This window comes from Prunus mume, linkage group LG8 (assembly GCF_029339155.1).
Source record: "Prunus mume cultivar Tortuosa linkage group LG8, ASM2933915v1, whole genome shotgun sequence".
Taxonomy (NCBI): domain Eukaryota; kingdom Viridiplantae; phylum Streptophyta; class Magnoliopsida; order Rosales; family Rosaceae; genus Prunus; species Prunus mume.
The window spans coordinates 18,212,302-18,239,152 of NC_142705.1; the positions used below are offsets into that span (position 1 = coordinate 18,212,302).

General features: G+C 36.7%; 3 protein-coding genes, 1 long non-coding RNA gene and 1 pseudogene across 4 annotated transcripts; 1 reads left to right on the forward strand and 4 right to left on the reverse strand.

Annotated features, from left to right (window-relative positions):
• Positions 1–1,430: 1,430 nt before the first annotated feature.
• LOC103339207 (receptor-like protein EIX2) lies at positions 1,431–4,438 on the reverse strand. Its single transcript, XM_089043508.1, has one exon. The coding sequence runs from the start codon at positions 4,354–4,356 to the stop codon at positions 1,597–1,599; it is 2,760 nt and encodes a 919-aa protein (XP_088899634.1). The 5' UTR covers positions 4,357–4,438; the 3' UTR covers positions 1,431–1,596.
• A 2,824-nt stretch (positions 4,439–7,262) lies between these two features.
• LOC148914930 (uncharacterized) lies at positions 7,263–9,426 on the reverse strand (annotated as a pseudogene).
• A 2,007-nt stretch (positions 9,427–11,433) lies between these two features.
• LOC148914931 (uncharacterized) lies at positions 11,434–13,246 on the reverse strand. The gene is made up of 2 exons (XR_016122955.1): positions 13,072–13,246; positions 11,434–12,855 (listed from the first exon to the last, which is right to left on the reverse strand). It is a non-coding gene; the product is annotated as an uncharacterized LOC148914931 (long non-coding RNA).
• Positions 13,247–19,816: 6,570 nt separating this feature from the next.
• LOC148914932 (uncharacterized) lies at positions 19,817–20,736 on the forward strand. The gene is made up of 2 exons (XM_089043342.1): positions 19,817–19,925; positions 20,144–20,736. The coding sequence occupies exons 1-2, from the start codon at positions 19,817–19,819 to the stop codon at positions 20,734–20,736; spliced, it is 702 nt and encodes a 233-aa protein (XP_088899468.1).
• A 1,499-nt stretch (positions 20,737–22,235) lies between these two features.
• LOC103339205 (receptor-like protein EIX2) lies at positions 22,236–25,410 on the reverse strand. The gene has a single exon (XM_008242487.3). The coding sequence runs from the start codon at positions 25,180–25,182 to the stop codon at positions 22,432–22,434; it is 2,751 nt and encodes a 916-aa protein (XP_008240709.3). The 5' UTR covers positions 25,183–25,410; the 3' UTR covers positions 22,236–22,431.
• Between the last annotated feature and the right edge of the window lie 1,441 nt (positions 25,411–26,851).

Here is a 26,851-nt window from a genome sequence, read left to right on the forward strand (position 1 = left end):
ACAAGGAAAAGGATGGAGTCATATTCAAGCACTCTTCCTTTTACAGACTCTAGACATATTCACTATACATATGAGAAATATAAGTATGGAAGGCATGATAGAGTATAAAGGCACATCAATCAAACTACATGTGAACATTAGAATATCTTGACAAGCCTTATAAGAAATCATGACACTGTGTTCTTACTTTAATATATACAAAAAAGGATTTTTGAAGCTTTTGACTAAAAGGCATAGAAGATGTAGCATACCCCACGACCATTGTCAGCGATGCTCACAGAACCATCTGCAAGTAAAACAGCCTCGATCTTTGAAGCAAATCCGGCTTGAGCCTCATCCACAGCATTATCTAATTTTTCATAGACCTAAAAGAGCAAAAGCACATTATTAAAAATGGAAAGATAAAAGTGAATAAAAACAATACCAAATGGTGAAGACCACGAGGTCCTGTGCTCCCAATATACATCCCTGGCCTCTTTCTAACAGGGTCTAAGCCTTCCAATACCTGAACATGTTAGACGTTACAGCATCAAGCCAAAACTAAGTCGGAGTGACAGCTTACAAGACCCACTCAACAATTTCTAACCAAACCCATCAATAAGCAACAATTTCCAACAAACATAAACACCTTAATAAACTTACTTATCTATTTTTAAAACAAAAATAACAAGCATGATATCTTATCACCAAAAATAACAAATGAACAAATAAATCCACTCAAATTCAAACAAAGGAAAAGTTATGTTGTAACAAGAATACTGATAGAGTCGCCTTAATTCCCCAGTTGCCGCATTTTCTAGGAAACCAAACAGAAAATAAAGCAGAAAATGAGGGGCAAAATATGAAAGGAAAAAGCAACTGGGTTGTGGGTTGAACAAGAGTGAGGGACGAGCAAGAGAGGAAGACGAGAAAGAAGAAGAAGAGGAGGGGAAGTGAGGGTAGAGAAGAGTGTGGGAGAAAGCGTAAGGCCATGAAGCGAAGATAAGGAGGTGGAGGTCTCAGAAGAAGAAGCGCCATAGGATTTGGTTTTCACTCTGTTTTACTTTCTTTGTCTTTTAGGGGAGCAGATCCGCTGATCCCAAATTGGTGCGAGCGTTGTCTCCTCTTTTTAACTTTAGTTACTCGATGTCACGTCTTTTGAATAGTTACTCGGTGTCACGTCATTTTCTTAACTTTAGTTATTCGGTGTCACGTCTTTTGTTCTTTGTGCTGTGAATGTTATTAGGTGTATTTGGCGATTTGGGCTGTGAGGTTGCCAAACACTTTGTAAACATCCCAATTTGTTGATAGTGTATGTGTTTGCACATGCTGCTCTTGGAACATACCCAGTTATACCCAATTTGTTAAATCTTTTATTTTTCTTGTTTTTACATTTATTTTCTATTATTATCTTTGGGTTAGAAGCACCTGCTTCAGTATAAATTTATCGATTTCGAAATGCATTGATGCAATTATTTCCTTAAGGCTTGGTGCTTCTAGCACAACACATACAAGTACAAATGCATATTACAACCAACTTAGAAAATTGTAAAAGACAATACTGCTTTATTTGCTTGAATACATATATGCCTTCACATTTGCAACTTCTTCTGTACTCTACGATCCTTTATGTAGATAAGTACCAATGGCTGAGACAAAATCAAGGATACCATATTTCACTTTGTCAAGGAATTGGAAATAGGCGTATCTCCAGGACTTCTTGATGGCCAAAGTCCCAAAAACTCCCCAGAACCCTGCACAGAAACCTATCACCATGCTGATGACGAACTGTAGCTTTTCAAGTTTACTGTCATCATCATCCTCTCCTCCATCTCCACTTGGAACTTGAGGTGTTTCTTCATTCTCTTGGCAACCAATTGGTAATGGACACCCGCTAAGACCGGCATTACCCTCATAAATTGATGGGTCAACAAAGGTCTGAAACTGGTTAGCCATTGGGATTTTCCCGGACAAGTTATTGTATGACAGGTTTAGATGATTCAAAAGTGTTAAAGAAACCATGCTTTGTGGAATTGAACCTGAAAGTTTGTTCACTGATAAATCAAGAGTTTCTATCGACCTCAAGTTTCCGATATTTGTTGGGATATTTCCTGTCAAATGATTCATGGACAAATTTAAGGTGCCCAACTTTAATAGGCTTGTTATCCCCACAGGAATCTCCCCTGACAAGTTATTGTCCGAGAGATCAATGCTATAAACAAGGTAAAGGATGGAGTCATATACAAGCACTCTTCCTTTTGACACCACCCCCAATCTTCCCTGGTAACCGTAGACTTCTATACCTATGTCTTTGACCTCATATTTCAAGCCACTCAAATTATCTACGCAGTGGGGAATATTTCCGGAAAGATTGTTGTGTGATAAGTCCAATATATGGAGAGTGGAAAGGCCACATAATTGTAAAGGGATGCTTCCAGTAAATGAGTTGTTCCTCAAGCATAGAATCTTTAAAGAAGGCATGCTTTCTCCGATGGAAGCAGGAATCGGTCCAGAAAACTTGTTATCACCAAGATCAAGAATCCTCATGTCAGAACAGTTCTTCAAGGAAGGAACTTCACCTGACAAGTTGTTGCTAGAGACGATCAAATATTTGAGTGAAGTAAGAGAGCCTAAGGTTCTTGGGATTTTACCAGAGAGACTGTTGCTTGACATGTCTATAGCAACCAAAAATGGTATATTGTTCCAAAAATGAGGAATCTCACCAGACAAGTGGTTATTTGAGATAACCATGGTTGTTAATTGGCTTAAATTACCAAAGGACAGGGGAATGCTTCCACTCAAAGAGTTCCTAGAAATGTCTAGATGTGTCAAATGGGGCATCACTTGACCAATGTTATGAGGAATTGGCCCTGAAAATAGATTATCGCTAAGATACAGCACGGTAATGTTTGAGGACCAGAGTGGGAGTGGGCCCTCATAGCGATTTGAACTCAAATCAACAAGGGAATCATAGCTGAATCTTAATGAATTGGGCACCCTGCCACTTAGTTGATTATAAGCGATGTCTAGAACATCTAATTGCAAAACCAACTGCCAAAACCAATCTGGTGTGGTGTCTGAAATCCTAGAATTACGAAGTACCACGTTGGTCAACTCAGTCTGATTTCTAAGCCATGTAGGAAATTTGGGACCCAGTTGGCATGATCTAATGTACAAGCTTCTTAATTTGAATGGAGGTATCCAATCAGAACTTATGTTGAAAACCAAGGAAATGTTTGGAGAATCATTTCCAATTGATACATCTCTCAGGCCTCCAAGTTTCGCAAAATGAGCTTCTGTAATGGCACCTTCCCATGTATTGCCAAAGATATGAAGTGAAACCAGCGATGAGAGCTCCCAAAGACTTTCTGGGATGATCCCACTCATTTGATTCCATCCAAGGTTAAACTCCTCCAAAGATGTTAAATTTCCAATCGATTTTGGCATTGAACCCTGAAATGAGTTAACTGACAATTTGAGGTATCTCAAGCTTTTAAGATATCCCAAAGAATCAGGCAGTTCTCCTGTCATACTGTTATATGTCAAATCCAACATCTCTAGTTCAGTGAGATTGAACAACCAAGGAGGTAGTGGGCAGTTGAAACCATTCATAGAGAGATCAAGAATCAAAAGGGATGTGAAATTGATAGAAGGAAGAGTGAAAGGAAGGATGGAAAGTCCGCAAGAGGGCAAATGCAATTCAACAAGTGAAGGAAGCATATTAACAGTGGGAAGCCAATAGGATGTAGTCTTAGCAAGGTTCACTCCTTCCAAGTTAAGGTACTTTAAGGAAGAAAGAGTTGCAAGCCATTGAAGGTCAGTCTCAATTGGGTGACCATAGTTATTACCAAGATCAAGATAAAGCAACCTTGAGAGATTTCCAATATTGTGGGGAATGATTCCACCAAAAGATGCACCAGAGAGATTGAGGTATTTCAATTTCTCTAGTGATCCAATGAAACTTGGAAGTTGGACACCTCCAAAGTAATTCATGCTCAAATCCAAGTAAACCAAATCTTTCAAAACAAGCAAAGAAGGGTTGATCTCACCACCAAATGCATGCTCTATTGATCTGTAACCATTTAACCCATCTGAATAGCTATTGCGAAGATCGAGCATGTTGACACGTCCAGTTATGTTGTTGCAGCCTACACCAATCCATTTGCAACAATCTTCTCCCACCCAGGACGAAAGCCGGTCAGAAGGATCTGTGAGGCCTTGTTTGAGCTTGAGAAGGGCTTTCCTCTCTATATCTGTGCAGCCCACATTATTATCATCATTGCAGAAACCAGGTTTAATGGTTTCAAGGGATAAAATTCCTGACAGTATAATTAGTGAGACAAGTTGGATGAAAGCACTAGCACTGCAGTGACCCATGATTCTTATGCAATGGGATGATCTGTAGGACTAAAGATATGAGTCTGCAAGATTAAAGAGCACAAAGATGCCCTTTATATAGGAGTAAATGAGAATTCATATGGTTAAGAATTTGTACACTTCGAATTGTTCAACATTATGTGTTGCGGACACGCTACCAAGAACAAAAAAATTCCATAATCCGGTCCCTACCAACACAAATTGTGTGAACATTGATTAAACGACTTCCAAGTCTTTGATAAAGATAAAATACTGACAATGACACTGCTACGATCATGCACGCAAAGACTTCCAAGTCAAGTTGAGTTGTAGGCTAAGTGGTTCAACCCCATCAGCACTTAAGCCAGATAATGACTTTGAAGTTTAAAGTAGCAATTTCAGTCAATGGGGTACAAGTCAGAAATTTAATATCCAAAAGAATACTTGCAATGCATATTTTTCAAATAAACTATTTGACATAGTCATAGAAGAGTTATTTACACAAACATCCTCTGAGGTTTTTGGCTTTTTCACAGAACTCTTTGAGGTTTTAAAAATTACATGAACATCTCTTGAGGTTTTAAATTGTTTTCACAAAACTCATTTTCATTGATTTTTTATCCAAAAATTGATTATTTTATACCCAAAAAAAAAAAATCTCCAAATGACAAACTTGTGCTTTGAGATTAGATTGCATATACTTCATTGAGATTAATTTTGTCATTTGCATAAATTGTTTTTCAATAAAATCGTCAAATTTTGGACAAACAATCAACGAAAAGAGGTTTTGTGAAAACAAATTGGAACCTCTGAAGGTGTTCATGTAATTTTTTAAACTTGAGGGGATTTTTTTAAAACACAAGAAACCTCAGAAGGTATTGGTGTAAATAACTCGTCATAGATATAGAACAAGAGATCCTGCTATATTTCTTTTTCTTTTCTTTTTTTTATTAAAAAACTCTCAAGTCCTACGAATTTCTTATGAGGACATTATTAAAAATGAAAATTGTTTATAATTTACAAATCAAGCAGTATACATAAGCCAATGGTGTTTATGTAATATTATAAGGAGTAATGCTACACTTACCACATTTTTATCCCATATTTCTATACCATATATCATATTTGCATCACTTAAATCAATGAAGTGTATTTTAATAAAGCAAGTTTAATTAGTCATTTTTTTAAAAGTGTTAATAAATCATAAGAGAAAAGAATACTAAGCTAATTTCAAATCTGCCACATAAGGTGATATGAGAATGTGGTATACAAATGTGGTAATTTCAAATTAATACTAAGCTAATTTCAAATTTGTTTCCATCTTTGCAGGGTATGATCAGAAATCAGTCTCGAGGAGTATGAAGATGACAAGCATACAGATTCATCTGTAGCCCGTGTTGAATTTTTCTTCATCCACTAAAATTGGCACACCACTTGGAGAATTGTTATCAACTTTTATTCATCCACTAAATTTTTTCCAGCACTAACGCAGTGTTAAAGCTTTTCTTTCTCCGATAAGATTTCTTCCTTCTTATGCCCGCTTTCATAGTTGTATGAATGCTTTGGTCTTGTCTTGTCCATAGAAAATTTTCCAACACTAATGTAAATGGAGCTTTCTTTCACACTATCACAAGTGGCTTTTGAATTTTTGAAACATTCTCATTTTGAAGATATTTTTGTTCTCCGATATATAGCTTTGTTTACTTTATGTCATGCGTTGTCAAGCGACCAATTTTTACGAAAATTTTGACAAAATGCGATGACAAAGACCAAAATGTGTGAGTCAAAAAATTAATGAGCACATTCATTTGAAGACTTTTGAAACAAGTAGTCCACAAAACTTTTTCCAACACCGTGAAGCTTTGTCTTTTTTTTTTTCCTTGTAATGACATCTTCACCTTTTTATTAACGTTCAAATTGTTTTAGAGTTTTATGCATCCACTCTAATATTTCCAACACCAAGACAATGAAGGGTTTTTATTTTTCTCCGTGACATGATTACTTTCTTTTATTCACACTTCCAAAATTGTTTTGACCTTTTCACTCATCCATTATCCAACACTCACTGTGAAGCTTAATTTTGAAAGTGCCTTCCGTATTTGGTTCTTCTTTTATGCTTTCTTTATACTAGCCTCTTCGCACATGCTCACGCATGTGTGTGAGCATGTGTCAATTGGTTTTCTTTTTTATTTTTTTATTTTATTTTTAGAATTAAGAAAAGATAACATGGGTAGTTATGTTCCATAAAAGTAAGACCTATCATCCAATTTTGTTTTTAATTTTAATTTTTTTAAATATGAAAAAATATGAATTTATCATATTATCCTCATTTAATTAATAATTTCAATTCTTAATACTTGAATTAACCAAGGGCATTTTCTGGTATTTTGAATGTTTCACCATTCTCTACCTTTTGCTTTATATATAAATTTGTATTATATATACTAGTCTCTCTGCATGCGCTTCCACGCCTGCGAGAGGCCTTTTTTAAAAGAATTTATTTTATTTTTTTGAATTAAAAAGATAATGGGTAGTTGTGTTTCGTAAAAATAAGATCTATTATCTGATTTTTCTTTTAATTTTAATTTTTTTAAGTGTGAATTTACCATATTATCCTCATTTAATTAATAATTTCAATTCTTAATGTTTGCATTAACCAAGGGCATTTTCTGGTATTTTGAATGTTTTACCATTCTCTACCTATTGCTATATATATATAGATAAACGAAACTTTGTTTCTTATTTTGACAGCAAAAGGAGAAAAAAAAAAAAAAAAAAAAACACTACAGAGTTTTATGATGTCTACAGTTTCCTTGAAATATTAGTAGAAAAGAAATATACAAGGCAGGAAAAAACCGTGTAGCAAAATACAAAAACTAATATCTTATCACCAAAAATAACTATTGAACAAATAAAATCCCTCAAATTCAGACAAATAAAGAGTTATTTTGGAACAAGAATACTGATAGAGTAGCCTTATTCCCTTGTTCTCGTGTTTTCTAGGAAACCAAACACAAAATAAGCAAAAAATGAGGGGCAAAATATGAAAGGGAAAAGCACCTCGGTTGTGGACACGATAAAACAACTCAAAACAAAACATAATTTTAATTATTTCTAAGTCTTGACAACTTTAGAAAATATTGAAAAACTTATGGACAAAAAATTTCTGAACTTTTGTGTCACGTCATTTGAATGGTTAAAGTGATGATTTAGATTGTCTTGATTTTTGATATAAGAAATTTGAACAACCTCTCATGGACATTACAAAAGGTAATTTTTCATTTTTTTTTTTTTTTTTCAATTTGTAACTTGTCTTTTTTCCTTTTACCATAACCATGCCTACTTGAATTATGAAATTTCTTACCCAAATGATGATTTTGATGTGTGATTTTTTGTTATTATTGCCATGTGCTTCCTTTTTTATTTTTTTTCTTTTCTTGAAAACTTGTCCAGAAAACTTGTTATCTCCAAGATCAAGAATAAACATGTCAGTGCAGTTTTTTAAGGAACTTCACCTGAAAAGTTGTTGCTAGAGAGGATCAAGAAGTTGAGTAAAGTAAGATAGCCTAAGGATCTTGGGATTGTACCAGAGAGACTGTTGTTTGACATGTCTACCATTTGCAATGATGGTATATTGTTCCAAAAATGAGGAATCTCACGAGACAATTGGTTATTTAAGATAATCATGAATTCTAATTGGCTTCAATTATCGAAGGATAGGGGAATGCTTCCACTCAAAGAGTTCCTAGAAATGTCTAGATCTATCAAATTGGGCATCACTTGACCAATGTTATGAGGAATTGGCCCTGAAAATAGATTCTCTTTAAGATACAGCCTGGTAATGTTTGAGGACCAGAGTGGGAGTGGGCCCTCAAAGCGATTTGAACTCAAATCAACAATCGATTCACCCTGCCGCTTAATGAATCTTAATGAATTGGGCACCCGCCGCTTAGTTGATTATAAGCAACATCTAGTTTAACTAATTGCAAATCCAACTGCAAAAACCAATCTGGTATGGTCTCTGAAATCCTAGCATTATGGAGTACCACCGTGGTCAACTCAGTCTGATTTCTAAGCCATGTAGGAAATTTGGGACACAGTTGGCATGATCTAATGTACAAGTATCTTAATTTGAAAGGAGGTATCCAATCAGAACTTAGGTTGAAAACCAAGGAAATGTTTGAGGAAATGAGCTTTTGTAATGGCACCTTCCCATGTGTTACCATAGATATAAAGTGAAAACAATGATGAGAGCTCCCCAAGGCTTTCTGGGATGATCCCACTCATTTGATTCCTTGTAAGGTAAAACTTCTCCAAAGATGTTAAGTTTCCAATTGATTTTGGGATTGAACCTTGGAATGAGTTATATGACAATTTGAGGTATCTCAAGCTTTTGAGATTGAACAACCAAGGAGGTATCGTGGAGGTGAAATAATTGTGAGAGAGATCAAGAACCAAAAGGGATGTGAAATTGATAGAAGGAAGAGTGAGAGGAAGGATGGATAGTCCACAAGAGGGCAAATGCAATTCAACAAGTGAAGGGAGCATATTAATAGTGGGAAGCCAATAGGATGCTGCCTTGGTAAGGTCCACTCCTCCCAAGTTAAGGTACTTTAAGGAAGAAAGAGTTGCAAGCCACTGAAGGTCAGTCTCAATTGTGTCACCAAGGCCATCAAGGTCAGTCTCATTTGGGTCACCAAGGCTATCAAGGTCAGTCTGAAATAGGTCATTATTAAGATCAAGATAAAGCAAAGAAGGGTTTATCTCACCACTAATTACATTAACCACTATTGCTCCGTCATCATCTGACCAAAAGCGATTGCAAAGATCGAGCTTGTTGACACGTCCAGTTATGTTGTTGCAGCCAACACCACTCCATTTGCAGCAATCTTTTCCCACCCAAGATGAAAGCCGGTCCAAAGAATCTTCAAGGCCTTGTTTGAACTTGAGAAGGGCTTTTCTCTCTATATCTATGCATCCCACATTATGATCATCATTGCAGAATCCGAGTTTAATGGTTTCAAGGGATAAAATTACGAACAGTATAATTAGTGAGACAAGGAGGATGGAAGCAGCACTGTTGTGACCCATGATTCTTATGCAATGGGATGATCTGCAGGACTAAAAATATGAGTCTGCAAGATTAAAGAGTACAAAGATGCCTGTATATATGAGTAAATGAGAATTCAGATGGTTGAGCTTTCGTAGTCTTTGAATAGTGCGAAATTATGCAAAGAGTTCCAAGTCAGTTTGAGTTGTGGGGTAAATGGTTCAATCCCATCAGCACTTCAGCCAAATGACTTTTAACCTCCACCCCCAGTCAATTTCCCCAGACCAATACCTGGACAACCTGGATGAGTCCATTGAGTCTAATTCTACTTGCAATATTAGACTCAAATTGTTAAGTTTGGAACAATATTGGTGTTGGACCAGATTAGTAATGGTCATCGGTAGACCATTCTACACCACTTAAAATATAAGAACACCAAGTGATCTGACTAAATATTTGCTAAAAGTAAATGAGAGACACTATCAAATTAATTTTTAATAAAAGACTTCAAATTTTGTTTGTGTTGACGATATTATTACTTTGAACGATGAGCAAATCCTTGTGAGGCAGCTTATCTCTGGGAAATTATGTCAAGACTGGGGACAAAATTAAGGAAAGCATGACTCATGAGTAACCCTTAATTATTTCATACAAGGGTTGAATAGCATTTGTCTGCACAAAACCTCTTTGCCATCAACCCAGTAAACCCATTTTTGGTAAAGGCCATGCATAGCCTAAAAGCTGTACATACAGAGTTTTATGATGTCTGCAGTTTCCTTGAAATATTAGTACAAACGAAATATACAAGGCAGGAAAAAACCGTGCAGCAAAATACAAAAGCTAATATCTTATCACCAAAAATAACAATTGAACAAATAAAATCCCTCAAATTCAGACAAAAAAAAAGTTAGTTTGGAACAAGAATACTGATAGAGTAGCCTTATTCTCTAGTTCTCGTGTTTTCTAGGAAACCAAACTTAATAAGCAAAATATGAGGGGCAAAATATGAAAGGGACAAGCACCTGGGTTGTGGGTTGACACGATAAAACAACTCAAAACAAAACATAATTACAAAACATAATTTTAATTATTTCTAAGTCTTGACAACTTTAGAAAATATTGAAAAACTTATAGACACTAACTTTCAAATTATAAGGACTAAAAATCGACATTTTCTTAACTTTTGTGTCACGTCATTTGAATGGTTAAAGTGATGATTTAGATTGTCTTGATTTTTGATATAGGACATTTGAACAACCTCTCATGGACATTACAAAAGGTAATTTTTCATAACTTTTTTTTTTTTTTTCAATTTGTATTGTCTTTTTTCCTTTTCTTGAGCCATAATCATGCCTACTTGAATTATGAAATTTCTTACCCAAATGATAATTTTGATGTGTGATTTTTTGTTATTATTGCCATGTGCTTCCTTGTTTTTTTTTTCTTTTCTTGAGCCATATATGCTCTTGAACAGGTATGATCCTATGCTTGAATAGTTTCCTTGCATAAAATTATGGTGATTCGATTGTGTGGAGATCACCATTTGGATCATCCATTCAAAGAGAGGTGTTCTACATTTGTAGCTTTGTAAGGTTCATAATTTCCTCCTCTATTTGTTCTTTCTTTCGAATAACCCTATACATCAACCTCCACCCTCAGTCAATATCTCCAAACCAATACACATTTGTGTTATATAGATTTAGATAGTTAAGTTGAGAACAACATTGGTGTTGGACCAGATTAATAGTGGCCTTGATAGTCTGTTGTACACCACTTAAAACATAAGAAGGTACTAAACACCAACTGATCTGACTAAATATTTGCTACAGCAAGTAAATGAATTCATATAAAAGACTTCAAATTTTGTTCCTAAAAGCTGTATTGATTTAACGTCATCTTCCTTACCAATATACATTTGTGTTATATAGAGTTTTATCGTATCTGCAGTTTCCTTGAAAGAAGCATCTAACAAAAGCCACATCTCTTTCATATGCCTTTCATGCCATCCTCGTATACAAGGCAGGGTGACCTGAAAAATCTCAAGTCAGTTCCTTACAAGCCTGTCTGGCCAAGATAACTTAAATAGATGGAGACAGGAGTGAAAAATCATGACAAAACCGTACAATTCTATTGACTGCAGATCCGAAGAATGGGCGTGACGCCCTTGATGTGACCATTATGATCAGACCCATAAGCATTGGAGCCGGAGCTGCCTTGAAAAGCCTCGGTTGCAGGGGTACACGAGAACTAAAGCACTGTAAGAAAGATATATAAGTCTAGAGTGTTACAGAGGTTGAAGGATGAAAGTCAACAACTTGTAATGATACTGAACAGTAAGAAGAACTAGCATCCTCTAAGGTGTTGGACGTTTGATTGATTGTAAACAGAGCATAGTCAAGAACGATATGCTGTTTACACTTTACAGTGTAATCAATTAATGAATTGGTTTCAGAAAGAATCTCTAGTTCTTGCGGACGCGGCTGGTGGCGTCTGAGAACAACTCAGGCTTCGCGAAGGTGGAGTGGTCGAAGAGCTCCGACCACAGGCGGCGCTGGGAGAGGCCTTTGCGGAGATTTTCCTAGATGTGGTTGAGGAAGGTGTGGAAGCCTGGGGTGGCGATCGGGGCTTGGGATTGGGCGGAGCCGACTGAGGTTGTGGTGGTTGAGACCGGAAAGATCAGAGGTGGTAGAGACGGGAAAGATCGGAGGTGGGGTTGGGTTCGACATTGCAGTTCGGTGGATTTGATGGGATACAACGGTATATTGTGTTTTGATGGATTTTGGGGTGTTTTTAGTTATAAAAGGGTAGAAACGTAAATTAAAATACAAATTAAACATGCCTTAAAGCCCCTGTGAAGGCCCATTGACCTCAAACTTACAGAAATTCAAAAATGTCCATTGACTATATCCTTATAAATTTCCATTTTATTGATTGTTATCAAATTAGACTTAAAATTAACTAGATTGGACTTTATTTGATTTGATTGGATTCTCATAAGCAAATCTGTCATCAGATCCAATAATGTCGATTTTGAAAATTATGGATCCAATCTAATTCGCTAAATCTTTGAAACCGATTAAAATTGAATTGAATTGGATTAGATTAATCGGTTTCGGCGGATTAGATTCGATCTTGTACACCCCTAGCTCATGGAAAGATTGGTTGGGGTTTTGGTGGCTGCCAAATAGGGTCACTGGCAGTGAAAAGGGAAGATGCACATGGTAGATGAGATGGGGTTGGGTGGGTTGTAGTGGGTGCGAGGTTTTCTATTACCTGCTAGGTTGTTTTTCTTTTTTTTTTCTTTTTTTTTTTGTATTATTTTAATAGAATTTAATGTTGTTATATCGGAGTTAAGTAGGTAGATACTTGCCAAAAACTTAGAGAAGGGGCATGGAGGGACATAGAAAATGAGGACACCGGATCCGCTCTTGCTAGGAACACCCTGAAGTGAAAACTCTGTCTTGTGACTCCTGTTACCACCAATAACAAAACCCTTAAACACTTTCCAAATTCCCAAGAAAAAACCATGTAGCAAAATACAAAAACTAATAGGGAAATTGACTTACATACTCACTAAATACAAACTTTAATAAAAAAATAATCACCTTACAAATTTTAACCACAAAGAAAAGTGTGGGTTTTTAATAGAAAAATTCAAAAATTCATTCTCTGAATATGAAACCAACCTCTCCCAATTCCTCTCCACCGTCGAACCAAGGAAACATTGGAGGGCATCTGACCAAGTTATTCGATGACTGTCTAAAACTCAACTAGAAGAAGCTTTGGACTACCACCTCAATTGTTGAAACGACGCCCCCAAGAGCATACATAGGGAAGAAACAAAAGGAAAAGAAAAGAAGCAGCAACCTGCGACTCCTATTGCGACCAGGTCCCTCTTTTCTAGTTCCTCCATCGCTTTTGCAGGTAACTCTATGTCTTGAATCACTTTTCCTTTTCCTTTTCATTTTTCCCTTCTCTGCAACAGGCAAAATCCAGTATGACTATTATTATATATGTTCTCAATCCAACCACCAACCGCTTCTTCACCGTCAATTCTCCAATTGGCTATGCCATCAAAAAGATAAAAGTGTAAGAAGTAAGGCTGAGACAATAATGTAAGATAGTTTATTATCCCAATCCTTTTAGAATTGGTTTTCTATTCATTATCGGATTGCAAGACTCAAGACTGATCAAGAACTCAACACAATTCTCGACCTGCAGCCTCTGTGTCAGTGTTCCATATGGATTACAAGGCTAAAGGGGTTTCTAGTTCTATGAGAATTAGGATTAACAGTTCTATAGCAATAAGGATACCTCAAGGAGTCTCTTGATGGGCAAGACTCCTTGAGTGATGCATATAAATAGAGCAGCTCCCTCTAAGAGCCGATACACACAAAAATCTCATCAAGTAATTCACCCCATCTGGAATTTGAGAATAAGGCAGTCGGTTATCTTAGAGAAGAGCTGTCTCCCAAGTGTTCGATAAAAGGTTTCAATGGCAGAACAAGGTTAGTGTTCAAGTTATTATAGCTTTAAAGTTTACATGTGGTATCAGAGCATAAGTTATTTTATCTTCTACCTAACCAATTTTGTTGCAGCATTTAGAACTTGAAAATTGAAGGATAATTAAGTTTTCAAGGTTAAAGAAACTTGACACAGCAAGAGTTAAAGTTAACACCTTGCTGTGACAAACGGAAATTGATCAAAGGTTTGTATAGTTCTTGTCGTGCTCTGAGCAAGCCAAAGCAACTCAGACACAACAAGATCTGTACATTCAAAGTTTTATGATCAAACTTGTGTTGAAAATAAAGGCATAATGAATGATTCACTGTCCAAAGATGTGAATGATTTATCCTGCAATTATTTTCAGCAGAACAGCATAAGAGATGAAACACGTAGGCTATCAAGGTTGTTCTTCTGTCCAAAGATGTGGAACCTTTCTTGTACAGAAAGCTTATGTGATTTTCATGCCTTAGTATTGATAAACATGTTTTGATTTCTTCACCTAAAGGTGAGGATCGATCTTGTTTTAAAGTTCTGGGGTTTTCAGTTTTAAACATATATATACTATGTGTTTTTTTTTTTTTTCAGTTAATCACAACTTGATTGAAACTCCATTGACTTAAACATGCCTTAAAGGCCTTGTGAAGGCCCATTGACCTCAAGCTAACAGAAATTCAAAAAAGTCCATTGACTATATCCTTATAAATTTCCATTTTATTGATTGTTATCAAATTAGACTTAAAATTAACTAGATTTGATATGATTTGATTTGATTGGATTCTCATAAGCAAATCTGTCATCTGATCCAATCATGTTGGTTTTGAAAATTATAGATCCAATCTAATCCGTCAAATCTTTGAAACCGATTGAAATTGAATTGAATTGGATTAGATTAATAAGTTTCAGCGGATTATCCTCATTTAATTAATAATTTCAATTTTTAATGTTTGCATTAACCAAGGGCATTTTATTGGTATTTTGAATGTTTTACCATTCTATGCCTTTAGCTTTATATATATAGATGTATGTGCATTTCCCAAACTAATATATTATCACCAAAATTGACAAATTCACAAATAAAATCACTCAAACTAATAAAAAGTTATTTTTCAACATTCATGGCATCCATTCATTTGGGGTTAGATAAAGCATCCTGCAGCTTAGTTGGCATACATACACTAGATAATTGACACAAATATGATGCATATGACTTAGACAAACGATGAGTTGACACATAATGGCTAATGAGATATTTAGACTTGACATGTATATCAGGAAAATATTGTACTTTAGGTTTCCCACGAGTGGTTCATGGGGGTAATTGATAAGTTGACACAGATAGATCATTAGAAATTACCTCACTTGATTCACTATCACGAGTAGATAGGGATACTGACAGGGAAAATGAGGATATTGCATCGAATTCATCCATACAAGAATCACTATCATTATTTTCAAATACAGGCGACTGGTCACTTGCTTCAGCATGACCGGTCGTTTCACATCGAGCACCTACTTCATCTCCGGATATGGCGACTGGTTGAGTTCCAAAAGGTGATCATTCATTTCTTCACAGGGACCACAAGTTTCATCTTCGGATATAGGCGACCGGTCACTTGCTTCAGTGCGATAGGTCGTTTCCTTCTTGAGATCAGTATCTTCAAATACATCATTCTCCAATCCAAGACTCTCCAATTCACTCCCCCTCTCCCCCTGAATTGGAGAGGAATGAGAGACATAATAGGGCACTTCTTCATGGAAAGTCACGTCTAAAGTAACATGTACTTTCTGGGTAAATGGATGATAGCACTTATAACCTTTCTGAGTAGAAGAGTAACCAATAAAGACACATCGCAGAGCGAAAGGATCAAGTTTACTTCGTTGATGATAGTAGACATGAACATAGGCAACACACCCAAAAACTTTGAGGGGGCAACTTGGAGACTGAGACAGAGGAAACATGGTCACCAAACACATCATGTGGAGTCTTGAAATCAAAAACCCGGCTAGGAGTACCATTAATTAAAATAGCATGCCCCCAAAGATGATGAGGAATAGACATGTCCAACATAAGGGAGCATGCAACTTCAAGTAACTGGCGATTTTTGCATTCAGACACACCATTCTGCTGAGGAGTAAATGGGGTTGTCGTTTGGTGAATAATACCTTGAGCAAGGAAGAAAGATGCAAAAGTGTTATTCACATATTCACCTCTATTATCAGTTCGGAATACTTTGACCCGAGCATGAAACTGAGTAGACACCATAGTACAAAACTCTGGAAGGATGGAAGCAACATCATGTTTATTTTTCAGCAAGAAAACCCAAGTGAGTCGAGTACAATCATCAATAAATGTGACGAACCAACGAAATTCATTCGAAGTAACGGAGCCGAAACCCACACATCAAAATGCACTAAATCAAAAGGCTTTGTAGCTTTACTATCACTCAAAGGAAACACATTGCGATAACTCTTGGCCAAAATACATGCCTCACACTTAAAACTGGACTCATCACAATAGCAGAATAAAGATGGAAACAGACGCTTAAGGTAGTCAAATGACGGGTGTCCCAAGCGACGATGCCATAACCAAATTTGTTGTTTGTCTTTGACACTGCAACTTTGAACAGTATTAATGACACGATCACGAACTGATGCAGAAGGCAATGTCAAATAATATAACCCCCCTATCCGTTTACCATGCCCAATCGTCTCGTGAGTCTTGAGATCCTGAAAAGAGAAATGCGTAGGATAGAAAGTAGCAGAAGCATTAAGTGTATCAAGTAATTGACCAACAGATAACAAATTACAATGAATATTGGGAACTAGTAACGCACGAGACAAAGACAAAGTAGGAGTGAGAGAGATTGTGCCCTCACCAGTAATTGGAGAGGGCAAGCCATTAGCACTAGTTATGTATGGGTCACGGGTGTTACAGACAACTCATCAAAAAATTTAGCATCATAAGTCATATGATCAGAAGCACCAGTGTCAATTATCCAAGTATTAGAGCCAATACCTGGAATAGAATCAGAAACACACAAATTTGCAGAGGCAGCAGCAACAACACCAACAATGGAGTTATCACCCATGATTGCAGCAGAAACTCAACAAATCACGACATAGTATACAACAGTACACAGCAAAGGCACAAATACGGCAGATGCACGAACACAGGAATGGTACGAACACAGTAGAGGCATGAACACTACAACACAGCACACAAACCCAAGAGGGCACACACAGCATAGGTAGAGAAGAAAAAAAAATATGGGGATAGAACACGGGTGGGCACAATACACAGTCACCAGAAAACCTGGCTCTGATACCAAGTCAAACAATATGGGTAGAATATTTTTCAGGTTGTATTTCATTCTCCAAAAGAAAGTATTTATAGTACAAGGATGTAACCCTAGTAAGGTCAAACTAGAAAACAAGATAAAAACCTAATTACACAACATCTGTACAAAAAGGAAAGAAATATAATCCTAATAAATTAGGAAATAAATATTCTAATTAAGCTAGGATCTTGCTAACAATTGAGGGGGTCAATTTAAACGTCTAATAATAGCTAGGCAACCCTCATTATAGTTTCTCTGAAAGGGACTAGGCTGGAAATTTGGGTTGGCCTGTTAGGCTGGAGGTAAGCGCTAAGATGGGATTAACACAGGAAAATACACAAAGGAAAAGTTTTAATAAACAACTTGGACATGACTAGAGTTCGTTCCACTCTTCAAGTAATTCCGCACATGAATTCAAATTTCACACACGACAGTTGGTCAATAGAAGTAAATCAGGGAAGACTTTTGGTGACCATAGTGGAGAAGTAAGGATTGCTTACGCCATATATGGAAACTGGGAGTACTTCACCTAGCATTTACTGCGACTTTGTCCCTGTAGCAAGTAAAAGGTAGCAATAGATAGTTCTTCCATGTTTTACTCTCAGTCCCATGCTGAATCATTTTTACTTGCCAAGCTTGTATAGTAATATAAGTAAAATCATGTAATTGCAATCTATTAAAATCATAAGTAAAATTCAAAGTGAATTAAAATCATAAGTAAAATCATGTAATTGCAATATATTAAAATCATAAGTAAAATCATATAATTACAAATCCAACTGAAATCAATTACATCATATAATTACAATCTATTAAAATCTCAATTTAATACACCCCCTTAATTACCAAAAAAATAACTGTCTGGGAAAGCTGGAAATATGAGGAAAAAAAAAGGTTAGTTTCAAGTTTTACTTAGCTATAGTCGTAACTAAGTTGGGAGCAGTTCCCAATTAATGAATATTTGTGTAAATCCACCTCCATCAATCGCTTGTACTAAAAGAAAAAAAAATAATTGAAATAATCCTAGAGACATCCAAATGAGAATAATCTGAGAATCTCTGATAATTATTCCAACTTTTAAAATTCAAATTGATGTGATAACATTTCATTTTATAATCAATAAAGCAAGTGTTATATTATGTGTCACCTCATTTGTTAATTAACTTGAGGTAATAATTGGTATATGTTGTAAAAAAAAAGGCAATTTTTTTGTTATACAAGAGATATTGAGGGATAGGGGAATCGAACCTAAGAACTGAGATGCAAGGGTAAATGCTCTTAACCACTTGAGCTATAAATCCCTTATTAAATCTAGACATTTTAAATTCCAAATGATGATGCAATTTTCCTTTTTGTTCATATTTGGTTTCACACTAAACTTCTTTTGTTTCTTGCTAGTAAGATAAATACGAACGAAAGTTGCATGTCAATTGTGATTATTTTACGGATGAGTTAGGGTGTTGATACGATACACCATGTATCATGAAGATGCATCTACAAATTATTACACGTGTATATTATTTAAAATCTATATCTAAAGTGAATTTTGAATAATCTAATATGGTTTTTAGCCCGAATACCCCAGAACCCCTTAGAGAGCAGTTGTGTGAGATTTTGGTATTAATGGAGCAGAAAATGAATGCTGGTATTTACCTAGGGTTGCCAACGGTTTGGGGAAGGTCAAAAAGAGCAGCTTTAGCTTATATTAGAGATAGAGTGAGAAGAAAGATTGACGGCTGGAAACAGATAGCCTTGTCTTTGGCAGGAAAGGAAATCCTCCTTAAAGCGGTGGCTACAGCCATTCCGGCGTATCCCATGGCTTGCTTTAAGTTCCTTGCTGCTGTTTGTAAAGATATTAATGGAGATTTGGCTAGATTTTGGTGGAAGAACGGTGATGATGGTTCCAAAATTCACTGGAAGTCATGGGCGAGTTTGTGCAATCCGAAGGAAGAGGGTGGTCTGGGCTTTCGAGATTTCATGTCCTTCAATACAGCTCTGCTCACAAAACAATGCTGGAGATTTTTACAAAATCCAAATGCAGGATGGGTGCAGATTTTGAAAGCTAGATATTACCCGGATTGTGATTTTTTACAGGCGAAGAAGGGAGCTTGAGCATCCTTGGCTTGGGCCAGTTTATTAGAAGGGAGAGATGCTCTTATTAAAGACTCTCGTTGTCAAATCTTTAATGGTGCTAATACGAACATCTGGAAGGACTCTTGGCTACCTCCTCCTCATGAGGGGATCATTAATGTGTCTCAGTTGATCTCTCCTTCTGCCCCCCAACAGGTTTGTGAAATTATGGACAAAGTTAATCACTCATGGAGAGTGGACCTCATTATTCGTTGCTGTCCTATTGGTAATTCTGACGGCTGTGATAGAAGGGTTTGGCCCTGGACCTCAAATGGAGATTATACTGTCAAATCTGGATATCGGAGAATCCATGCTCAGAAACGAATCAGGGAGGGTGAAAGGGGCTCGACTTCTCATGTAGTTCAAAAGGAGGTGTGGCAGAGTATTTGGAAGATTGTTACGTTACCCAAATTCGTGTGTTCTTATGGAGACTGTTAAATGATGCCAAATCTACTCGATGGAATTTGTTCAAGAGGAAAATTGTGAGCTCACCATTGTGCCCCATTTGTGGTCAGTTAGAGGAAACAGTGGAACACTTGCTTTTTCTCTGCCCATGGACACAAGCGGTTTGGTTTGGGGCTCCCCTCAGTTACAGAGTGAACTTGCAGGGCTTTTCTACGTTTGATAAATGGTTGTTGGAAGTCTTAAGCCTGAAGGACATGGGAAAGAAGGAGATAATGAACTTATTCTCAATGATCAGCTTTACTTGCTGGGAAATTTGGAAGTCCAGATGTAATTTCATCTTCAAAGGCTACTTAATCGATCCTATTGTTACAATTGATAGAACCATGCGAGCTTTCGGAGAATTTAAAGGGAGTAAAGACTAGACCTGAAGTCTCAATTTGGGTTGCCCCTCCAGACCCCTTGAGACAAACGTCAAGATGGATGCACCCAGAGGTGAACTTCCTAAAAATCAATTTTGATGGGGCTTGGCAATTGAAGTTCTTTAAAGCAGGTTTAGGGGTGATTGTTGGAAATGAGGAAGGCTTGTTTTGTTGGGGGCTGGCAACATCTTTCCGTTGTAGTGCAGCCTTGGTCGCTGAGGCAGCTGCAGGTCTATGTGCTGTCAAGTATGCAATCAGCCGAGGGTATAGAAAAATTATTTTAGAGACGGACTCCAAGGTGCTTGTGGAAGGTACAAGGGGGGCTTCAGACAATGGGCTTTGGACAGTCAAACCGTTACTGGATGAGTATGACAGATTATCTAGCTTCTTTAGCGACGTTAGATGGAATTGGGTGCCTAGGCATTTGAATTGCGCCGCTCATAAGGCAGCTGCGATTGGAGCTAGAGCGGTGCAACTGGATTGTTGGGCTGTAAGGCCACCACCGTCTCTTGTGGGTGGAAATACAAAGAAAATTAGGGAAGACTTTTGGTGACCATAGTGGAGAAGTAAGGATTGCTTACGCCATATACGGAAATTGGGAGTACTTCACCTATCATTTACTGCGACTTTGTCCCTGTAGCAAGTAAAAAGTAGCAATAGATAGTTCTTCCATGTTTTGCTCTCAGTCCCATGCTGATTCATTTTCACTTGTCAAGCTTGTAAAGAAATATAAGTAAAATTATGTAATTGCAATTTCTTGAAATCATAAGTAAAATTCGAAGTTAATTAAAATCATATAATTACAAATCCGGCTGAAATCAATTACATTAAAATTATGTAATTACAATCTATTAAAATCTCAATTGAATACCCCCTTTTAATTACCAAAAAAATAACTATCTGGGAAAGCTGGAAATACAAAGAAGAAAAAAATGTTTGGTCTGTTTGTGGCTGTTTTTCATTTTGGATTGTGAGATTTTTTAAATTTTTTTATTATTTATTTACAGGTTTGAATATGTACATATCTGTCACATGTTATTTGGTTGTGCTTAATTCATCTTCAAAGAGGTTTTACCTACAATTTGATTGGAAATGGTTTATGCTAGTGCTTGGGACTTCAATCGAATGCAATAATATCAATACTCTTGACTTATTTTAAATAGGATGCGCAGGGTTTTTAGCAATTTTCTTTTATCATTTCATGTCACTGTTCTCTGTGATTAATTGAATAATACCTCTTTCATCTATTCATCTATACAATTCTTTCAATGTAATAAGTTGAATTTTCCTAGATTCATATTAGATCGGAAGAACTTATCTTTATCTGTTATTTCATTTCATAAATTAAAAAACGTATATATCAGTCAAATTTGACCTTATAAATTATAATTATAAATAAGAAATTTCTTTTTAGGAAAAAGAAAAAAATCAAAGCTCTAACAAATTTGATATATTGTTTCTTTCCTTAGCAAGAAAATGCGGCTCCGAATTTAGAAGAAATTGGTTTCCAGAAATTACGACGAATTGGTCAATTTGATGAAATAAAATCACTCAAATTCAAACAAATAAAAAGTTATTTTTGAACAAGAATACTGACAGAGTAACTTTAATTCCTTAGTTGCCACATTTTCCAGGAAACCACTCAACTGACCCAAAGTTGGACTCCATCCTGTGAATCTAATTGATTAGGGGTAGAATAGTCAATCTCTGCAGAAGTGGGGACAGGGTTGATCAGAGTAATGCGACCATCATGTGAAGGGGAGAGCCAGCTGTCAGACCAGATACAAGTATATATTCTCACCATTTATGATATGTATTCGACCTCTATCAATGACTACCCTTTTTCCTTCCAGAAGACTTGTCCAAACCCATGAAGGTCTGGATCCACCAACGGCATTAGTGAAATCAACACCAGGAAAATAACGCCCTTTTAGCACAAAAACAATTTATAGGAGGAAATTATGTGAGGTTGCCAAACAATTTATAAACATCCTAATTTGTTGATAGTGGATGTGTTTGCACATGTTGCTCTAGGACATACCTCAATTATACTTATTGTGAGGAACTTCATTAAATCTTTTATTTTCGGACTCAAATGGATTGAAGCGATTGTTTCGTTAAGGCACAATACACAAAAGTATAAATTCATATTACAATAACCAACTTACAAAATTGTAAAGGACAATTCTAAACTTTGCTTTATTTGCTTGCATACATATGCCTTAGCATGTGCAGCTTCTTCTATGCTCTAGGATCTTTTCTGCAGATAAGTACCAATGGCTGAGAAAAAATCAAGGACAGCATCTTTCACTTTGTCAAGGAAGTGAAAATAGGCAAGCCTCCAAGACCTCTTCATGGCCAAAGTCCCAAAAACTCCCCAGAACCCTGCACAGAAACCTATCACCATGCTGATGATGAACTGTAGCTTTTCAAGTTTACTGTCATCATCCTCTCCTCCATCTCCACTTGGAACTTGAGGTGCTCCTTTGTTGTCTTGGCAAACAATTGGTAATGGACAACTGCTAAGACCGGGGTTGCCCTCATAAATTGACGGATCAACAAAGGTCTGAAACTGGTTACTCATTGGAATTTTCCCGGACAAGTTATTGTATGACAGATTCAAATGATTCAAAAATGTTAAATTAACCATGCTCTGTGGAATTGAACCTGAAAGTTTGTTCAACGATAGATCAAGAGTTTCTATAGACTCCAAGTTTCCGATATTTGCTGGGATATTTCCTGTCAAATGATTCATGGACAAATTTAAGGTGCCCAAGTTTATAAGGCTTGTTAGGCCCATAGGTATCTCTCCTGACAATTTATTGTCCGAGAGATCAATGCTAGTAACAAGGTAAAGGATGGAGATATAATCATATACCAACACTCTTCCTTTTGACACCAACTCAAATCTTCCCAAGTAACCATAGGGATAATAGTCAGTGGACTCAGATTTCAAGTAACTCAAATCACCTACGCAGTGGGGAATATTTCCGGAAAGATTGTTGTGTGAGAAGTCCAATATATGGAGAGCGGAAAGGCCACATAAACTTAAAGGGATGCGTCCCGTAAATGAGTTGGACCTCAAGCTTAGAATCTGTAAATTGGGCATGCTTTCTCCGATGGAAGCCAGAATCGGTCCAGAAAACTTGTTATCACCAAGATCAAGAATATTCAGGTAAGTGCAGTTTTTCAAGAAAGGAACTTCACCTGAAAAGTTGTTGCTGGAGAGGCCCAAGAACTCGAGTGAAGTAAGAGAGCCTAAAGATCTTGGGATTGTGCCAGAGAGACTGTTGTTTGACAAGTCTATACAACGCAATGATGGCATATTGTTCCAAAAATGAGGAATCTCACCAGACAAGAGGTTATTTGAGATCAATATGAATTGCAATTGGCTTAAATTACCCAAGAACAGGGGAATGCTTCCACTCAAAGTGTTCGTAGAAATGTCTAGATATGTCAAATTGGGCATCACTTGACCAATGTTATGAGGAATTGGCCCTGAAAATAGATTATCTCTAAGATACAGAAAGGAAATGTTTGAGGACCAGAGTGGGAGTGGGCCCTTATAGCGGTTTGAAGTCAAATCAACAGTGGAACCATAACTGAATCTTAATGAATTGGGCACCTTGCCGCTTAGTTGATTATTAGCGAAATTTAGTTCATCTAATTGCAAATCCAACTGCAAAAACCAATCTGGTATGGTGCCTGAAATCCTAGCATTACGGAGTACCACTGTGGTCAACTCAGTCTGATTTCTAAGCCACGTAGGAAATTTGGGACCCAGTTGGCATGATCTAATGTACAAGTATATTAATTTGAAAGGAGGTATCCAATCAGAACTTACGTTGAAAAGCAAAATGTTTGGGGGATAATTTCCGATTGATACTTCTCTTAGGCCTCCAAGTTTCGCGAAATGAGCTTCTGTAATGGCACCTTCCCATGTGTTGCTATAGATATCAAGTGAAACCAGCGATGAGAGCTCCCCAAGACTTTCTGGGATAATCCCACTCATTTGATTATGTTCAAGGTTAAACTCCTTCAGAGATGTTAAATTTCCAATCGATTTTGGGATTGAACCCTCAAGTGAGTTATCCAACAATTCGAGGTATCTCAAGCTTTTAAGATATCCCAAATAATCAGGCAATTTTCCTGTCAGACTGTTATATGCGAAATCCAAATTCTCTAGTTTAGTGAGATTGAACAACCAAGGAGGTATCGTGGAGGTGAATTTATTGCCAGAGAGATCAAGAACTGAAAGGGATGTGAAATTGATGGAAGGAAGAGTGAGAGGAAGCATGGGAAGACCACAAGAGGGCAAATGCAATTCAACAAGTGAAGGGAGCATATTAACAGCGTGAAGCCAATAGGATGTAGTCTTAGTAAGGTTCACTGCTTCCAAGTTAAGGTACTTTAAGGAAGAAAGAGTTGCAAGCCACTGAAGGTCAGTCTCAAGAGTTCCAATACTCTTAAGATCAAGATAAAGCAACCTTGAGAGGTTTCCAAGATTGGGGGGAATGACTCCAACAAAAGATAAACCAGAGAGATTGAGGTATTTCAGTTTCTCTAGTGATCCAATGAAACTTGGAAAGACACCTCTGAAGTCATTCATGCTCAAATCCAAGTAATCCAAATCTTTCAAAACAAGCAAAGAAGGGTTGATCTCACCACTAAATGCATGCTCTGTTGCTCCGTAATTATCAAAAAAATCGTGATACCAATCATGATTGCGAAGATCGAGCCTGTTGACACGTCCAGTTATGTTGTTGCAGCCTACACCACTCCATTTGCAGCAATCTTCTCCCACCCAAGACAAAAGCCGTCCGGAAGGATCCATGAGGCCTTGTTTGAGCTTGAGAAGGGCTTTCCTCTCTATATCTATGCATCCCACATTATGATCATCACTGCACAAACCGAGTTTAATGGTTTCAAGGGATAAAATTCCTGACAGTATAATTAGTGAGACAAGGTGGATGGAAGCATTAGCACTGCTGTGACCCATGATTCTTTTGCAATGGGATGACCTGTAGGACTAAAGATATGAGTCTGGAAGATTTAAGAGTACAGAGATGCCCTGTATAAAGGAATAAATGACAATTCAGATGGTTGAGCTTTTGTACACTTCGAATTGTATAAAATTATACGCCGCGAATACGCTACCAAGAACGAAAATTTTCCATAATCCCGTCCCTACCTACACAAATTGTGTGAACATCGATTAAACGACTTCCAAGTCTCTGATAAAGATAAAATATCGACAATGACACTGCTACGATCATGCATGCAAAGACTTCCAAGTCAAGTTGAGTTGTGGGGTAAATTGTTCAACCCCATCAGCACTTAAGCCTGAATGACTTTGAAGTTTAAAGTAGCAATTTCAATCAATGGGATATTTAAGACCACAAATATGGAGTACAAGTCAGATAAATAATATCCAAAAGAATACTTGCATCGCATATTTTTCTAATATAAACTATTTGACGTAGTCATAGAAGAGTTATTTGCACAAACATCCTTTGAGGTTTTTGGCTTTTTCACAAAACTCTTTGAGGTTTTAAAAATTACACGAACATCTCCTGAGGTTTAAAATTGTTTTCACAAAACTCCTTTTCATTGATTTTTCATCCAAAAATTGATGATTTTATACAAAATATTCTCTAAATGACAAACTTATGCTTTGAGATTAGATTGCATATACTTCATTGAGGTTAATTTTGTCTTTTGCATAAAAAAAAATTTCAATAAAATCGCCAATTTTTGGACAAACAATCAACGAAAAGAGGTTTTGTGAAAACAAGCTGAATCCTCAAGAGGTGTTCATGTAATTTTTGAGACTTGAGGGGGTTTTGTGAAAACACAAGAAACCTCATATGGTGTTAGTGTAATTAACTCGTCATAGATATGGAACAAGAGATCCTGCTATATTTCTTTTTTTTTCCTTTTTTTTATTTAAAAAAAAATCTCAAATCCTACGAATTTCATATGAGGACATTATCAAGAACGAAAATTGTTTATAATTTACAAATCAAGCAGTATGCATAAGCCAATGCTGTTTATGTAATATTATAAGATCCCAATCTACCACATGCACTAATCTCTACTATCCTTCTCTCCTCTCTCTCCAACAACAACCCACCACCCTATCAACCTCCAACCCGAGCCAATTTCCCCAGACCAATACCTGTACAACCTGGATGAGTCCATTGAGTCGAATTCTACTCACAATATTATACTGAATTATTAAATTGAGAACAATATTGATGTCGGACCAAATTAGACCTGAATTATTAAATTGAGAATAATATTGGTGTTGGATCAAATTAGTAATGACCCTCAGTAGTCCGTTGTACACCACTTAAAACATAAGAACACCAACTGATCTGACTAAATATTTGCTAAAAGTAAATGAGAGACACCATCAGATTAATTCAAATAAAAGACTTCAAATTTTGTTTTCGATGACGGTATATTCTTTGAACGATGAGGAAAAATATTTCATACAATGGTTAGATAGCAAATCCAAGTAAGGCAGCTTATCTCACTGAGACAAAAGGAGAGCATGAGTTAACTCTAGCCTTTGTCCGCACAAATTTTTTTCATAAACGGGTCCCTACCAACACAAATTGTGTGAACATCGATTAAACGACTTCCAAGTCTCTGATAAAGATAAA

Coding starts and splice junctions, on each gene's coding strand:
- LOC103339205 (XM_008242487.3), bottom strand. CDS start 25,182: ATGGGTCACAGCAGTGCTAATGCTTCCATCCACCTTGTCTCACTAATT.
- LOC103339207 (XM_089043508.1), bottom strand. CDS start 4,356: ATGGGTCACTGCAGTGCTAGTGCTTTCATCCAACTTGTCTCACTAATT.
- LOC148914932 (XM_089043342.1), top strand. CDS start 19,817: ATGGAATTTGTTCAAGAGGAAAATTGTGAGCTCACCATTGTGCCCCAT. Junction 19,926..20,143: donor TCTGCCCATGGACACAAGCG/GTTTGGTTTGGG, acceptor TACAATTGATAG/AACCATGCGAGCTTTCGGAG.